At 43.1% G+C, this 4873-nt stretch overlaps 1 protein-coding gene across 1 annotated transcript in view; it reads left to right on the top strand.

Annotated features, from left to right (window-relative positions):
• Nucleotides 1–654: 654 nt before the first annotated feature.
• LOC124775930 overlaps nt 655–4873 on the top strand; it is a 69860-nt gene continuing 65641 nt past the window's right edge. The window contains exon 1 of the mRNA XM_047250774.1: nt 655–661. Coding sequence (XP_047106730.1) covers nt 655–661 — 7 coding nt within the window. The remainder of the gene's footprint in view (nt 662–4873) is intronic.

Below are 4873 nucleotides of genomic sequence, written 5' to 3'. Positions count from 1 at the left end.
CACAAATGCTGCGCAGCTAGCGCCATTCGACGGCCAACACCGCGGTTCCTGGTGTGTCCGCTGTGCCGTGCGTGTGATCATTGCTTGTACAGCCCTCTCGCAGTGTCCGGAGCAAGTATGGTGGGTCTGACACACCGGTGTCAATGTGTTCTTTTTTTCCATTTCCAGGAGTGTATATTGCAATCCCTAAATTAAAAATCAGTTGACCCTGCAGACAACATATCCGTGTAGGCTCAAGACAACTGCTTTCTTTTTGATTAACAACCAACACTCAACCTGGTTGGCGAGATGAGTTTTTAGGCTCTCTAGTATTGTTAGCAAAGAGGGCAACCATTTTAGGACTGACCATTTCTTCTACTCAACACCCTTTTAGCGACAAACACAATCTAAACCACATGTGAACTTAAGGTATTCTGTAACACACAAATCACCTGTTAAAATTTTAGAAAGAAAATACACTGTAGACATTCTGGAAAAAGCGAGAGCTGAAATCACTTCATATACTGCTTACTTTAGATAAGGTGTGTTGGCTGGTCAAACTCAGGGAAGAGGCTTCCACAACAGTTTAATAACAAAAATACACAGTAAAACGTCTTCACAGGGAACGCTTCAGAAGTAAAATGTCTGCCTTACCGAGGATTATGGATAGCTAGGATGGCAGGTAAGAAAATAGCCCGGTTAGCACGAAAAATGTAACGGTTGTAACTGTATTTGAATGCTCAGCGTGGTTTCCGGAGAGTAGGAACGCAAGTCAAAAACAGTCAGCTCAGTATCTGCAACCGATTGAGTATATCTACCAGTCGCCCTTGTGTTCAGTCCTTCGTAAGTAGCTGACAGGAAACCAGCCCAGCACCGTAGTGGACACAGTCTTCTTTCGAATGATCTAAATCCAAGTACAGGTAGGTGCGCAAGCAAGACACAAATAACTTCTACAGCGAGCAATCTCCACTGATCGGGACGAGACATGACATGACATGACATGACGTAATCAGCTCTGACAAACATTTAAAATCTAGCAGTGAGCCAAGGATCACGGCGTCACGGCGGTTACTACCAGCTGTCGCCACGCAAACCGCTTGACAACCGGTCAGACACAGAGCAACCGCCCCTCCGGTGTCTTTCAAATCGACATAATCGTCCCTGCGCCTCCACTGGTGGCGGAATATAGCTATGACTACCAGCGCCAGTGTTGCTGCCAAACATAGGGATCGATCGATATTAAATCGCTCCGTATCCATACGGCACTAAAGTATGATGAGAGCCTTTGTCTATGGTATAAACAGCCATAACCTCAACGACTTCCGTAATGAATGTTTTTTCGTCTCTTCCTGATAGGGCAGGCAATTATAAAAGTTTGAATGTTAGGGAGAGATTTATGTATGGATACTGCACACGCAATCACCATGGCGACTGAGAAAGATTCGCAATCGTATTTACGCTTTTCTTTCCCATTTTCAAGGAAGTCTATCTCATGTCTGTCGGAGTGTTTTTGTGGTCTACAGTTCCTCACCTCTAGAGAACTCGGTATCGCTTGTTGCCAAACCCGCCTTGTACGGTAGCTGACCCATCATTTCCAATACGACTCGTTGAAGATGTCACTGAGCTGTTGCAGCAGTGGTTTTTTTTTTTTTTTTCTTTCTCCAATTAACAATGTCTCATGCTTTGGAGCACCTTCAGATTAAGCAGTCGAGCTATGAAAAAATTTTTGCTTTTAAATTTAAACTTGGGGGATGTGCTTGATAATTTAACAGAAAAGCAGGCTCAAGCACCATTTGTGTTAACAGTAAAACTCAATTAAAATGCATTTTAGCGGCTTTTAATGTTACAGGATGCTCAGGATGCTTGAAGGGGAATACTAAATGTTTTAGGAGCGTGTGGTATTAACTAATTCCAAACAAACATACCGTACAAACGTGTGCCCAGTTTTTATTGGTACAGAGATACAGAGCTAACTGCAGAGATTAGTTCTGATTTCTCGTCGTGGTACCATATGTGCTATCGGTTTGTTTATATATTCTCATTTTTGTTCTGAAGAACAAGGTGTGAAGTTATTCTTGTGTTTACATAACTGAAGTTTTCATTTATGTTGTTTAGTTCCAGTTCTACAGTACCTGACTTTCAGCAGGCCCCACATACCTTCCCACAGAAAAAAAAAATTAAGTTTTTCAATAAGACATTGCCCACCTCTGGCACTTACCCAAGCAAGTACTCGGCTTGGCACTGACTGATTGGAATTGATGCCTGTCCTGAAGGATATCGTGCCAAATTCGGTCCAATTGGCTCGTTAGATCTTCAAAATCCCACCCTGGAGGACCATGCCCACAATGCTCCAAAAGTTCAGTTGGGAAGAGATGTGGTGACCTTGGTGGTGAAGGTATGGTTTAGCAAGCACGAAGAACAGTAGGAATTACCGCTGTGAGCGGGCGGGAATTATGTTGAATTGTCAGCCTAGGATGGCTTACCATGAAGGGCAACAAAACAGGGCGTATAATATCGTCGACTTACCGCTGTGCTGTAGAGATATGCCGGCCGCGGTGGTCTCGCGGTTCTAGGCGCGCAGTCCGGAACCGCGCGACTGCTACGGTCACAGGTTCGAATCCTGCCTCGGGCATGGCTGTGTGTGATGTCCTTAGGTTTAAGTAGTTCTAAGTTATAGGGAACTGATAACCACAGCTGTTAAGTCCCATAGTGCTCAGAGCCATTTTTTTTTTTTTTTTGTAGGGATATCAGGGATGACAACCAAAGGGGTCCTGCAGGTTGGTGTTCCAACTCTCTCGGGGGCGTCTGAAGACACGTCTTCAGCCTGTAATCATATTGACTGTAACTGAATCGTCTTCAGTGATGAGTCCCACTTTGAAGTGAGCCCCCATGACTAGCGAAGATGTTTGTACCCAAAGATTGCAGGCTATGTAGGGGCGTACGGAATCTGTAACCAGAGAACGTGTCTGATTCTCGGTGACTGAGGGGTTTCCCCCTCACACAAAGAAAGTCTTGAAAACCTGAGAATGGAACTTAAGTGGCAGCTAGTTGCGGAACCGGTACTTCCCTTAATAGAGGGTACTGTAAGAGCGAAAAAATGAGTGACATGTTTGCGATAATTCTGTGACTAGTGGAGCGGCGTCAGCGTCGCAAAATAGGGTCAGCGTCGCAAAATAGGGTCAGCGTCGCAAAATAGGGTCAGCGTCGCAAAATAGGGTCAGCGTCGCAAAATAGGGTCAGCGTCGCAAAATAGGGTCAGCGTCGCAAAATAGGGTCAGCGTCGCAAAATAGGGTCAGCGTCGCAAAATAGGGTCAGCGTCGCAAAATAGGGTCAGCGTCGCAAAATAGGGTCAGCGTCGCAAAATAGGGTCAGCGTCGCAAAATAGGGTCAGCGTCGCAAAATAGGGTCAGCGTCGCAAAATAGGGTCAGCGTCGCGGAAAGGTGCCCGTCATTACATCCGTGTTCAATAGACAAGGCTTCGATAATAAACACTGCTTTTCACTAAGGAACTTTTTCACATCCACGACAGGTGGAGTCCTGCACATTAATACTTGGCTACGGCAATTTAAGGATAGTTTACTGAATTCCTGGCCAATCCCAAGAAAGTGACTAATCATGACTAATCATGACTAATCATGACTAATCATGACTAATCATGACTAATCATGACTAATCATGACTAATCATGACTAATCATGACTAATCATGACTAATCATGACTAATCATGACTAATCATGACTAATCATGACTAATCATGACTAATCATGACTAATCATGACTAATCATGACTAATCATGACTAATCATGACTAATCATGACTAATCATGACTAATCATGACTAATCATGACTAATCATGACTAATCATGACTAATCATGACTAATCATGACTAATCATGACTAATCATGACTAATCATGACTAATCATGACTAATCATGACTAATCATGACTAATCATGACTAATCATGACTAATCATGACTAATCATGACTAATCATGACTAATCATGACTAATCATGACTAATCATGACTAATCATGAGTAGTCATATAAATGGAGCCGTTATCACAAGTTTTCACAGCCACTGGGCACTGTATAGCGTTTGCAGAATTTGAAACAGAGTTCATTAAGTTGTTGTCATCTTCGGAACAAATTAGGTTACGAAGGAGTATCATAAAAGCTCCTCCACTAGCAGCAACACGATTCCTATCTTATCTGCAGTATCATTAGAAGATTTAAAAACGGAGTTACCATCTCGACCATCCGTACTGCAATGGCGAGCTGATTCAATATTTCATTAACAGAGCGCCAAAAGAACACAAAGGTCTTTCCTCTGTGTTGGCAACTATCCCTGGGTGCATTTAAGCTAGTCTAATGGATCTAGGTGAGTAGTGAGTATATATGGAAAGACAAGAGAATGAGGTCTGCATCAGCGCGAAATCTGTACGGAAACTGACGAGACGATGAGTAGACGAGTGGTAACGTCAGGCAAAGCAGCAACAGCAGCTGTCCTCAAAATCAGAAGTAAAACTGTTGCAATCACACGCCATCGCATTATAGCAGATTCCATGTTTGTGAGAGATCATACAAGTACCTACAGAGGACAGATCGCAGTGCAGTTGCAATCAGTGAGGCTTGTTGGTGGGTCTTGACAACACTATTGTATCTTTGTCTCAAAAGTACGAAGGAGATACGGTAACAAAATATGGGATCGTACTTCTAAAATTCTTATTTTGTTGTATCACCTTGGTTTTTCGTTTTTTAATGTCAAGTCCGTACGTTTTGTAACGTAAGTTTCCTGTCGAAATACTGAATTTTCTTTTGGGGGAAACCATTATTTTCAGTCCCTCAATGTCTAGTTCTGAAGGGCGTAGCAAATCGTAGCGTTTCACAAG

This window comes from Schistocerca piceifrons, chromosome 2, assembly GCF_021461385.2.
Source record: "Schistocerca piceifrons isolate TAMUIC-IGC-003096 chromosome 2, iqSchPice1.1, whole genome shotgun sequence".
NCBI classification, from domain to species: Eukaryota; Metazoa; Arthropoda; class Insecta; order Orthoptera; family Acrididae; genus Schistocerca; species Schistocerca piceifrons.
This window is presented reverse-complemented; position numbering and strand designations above follow the sequence as displayed.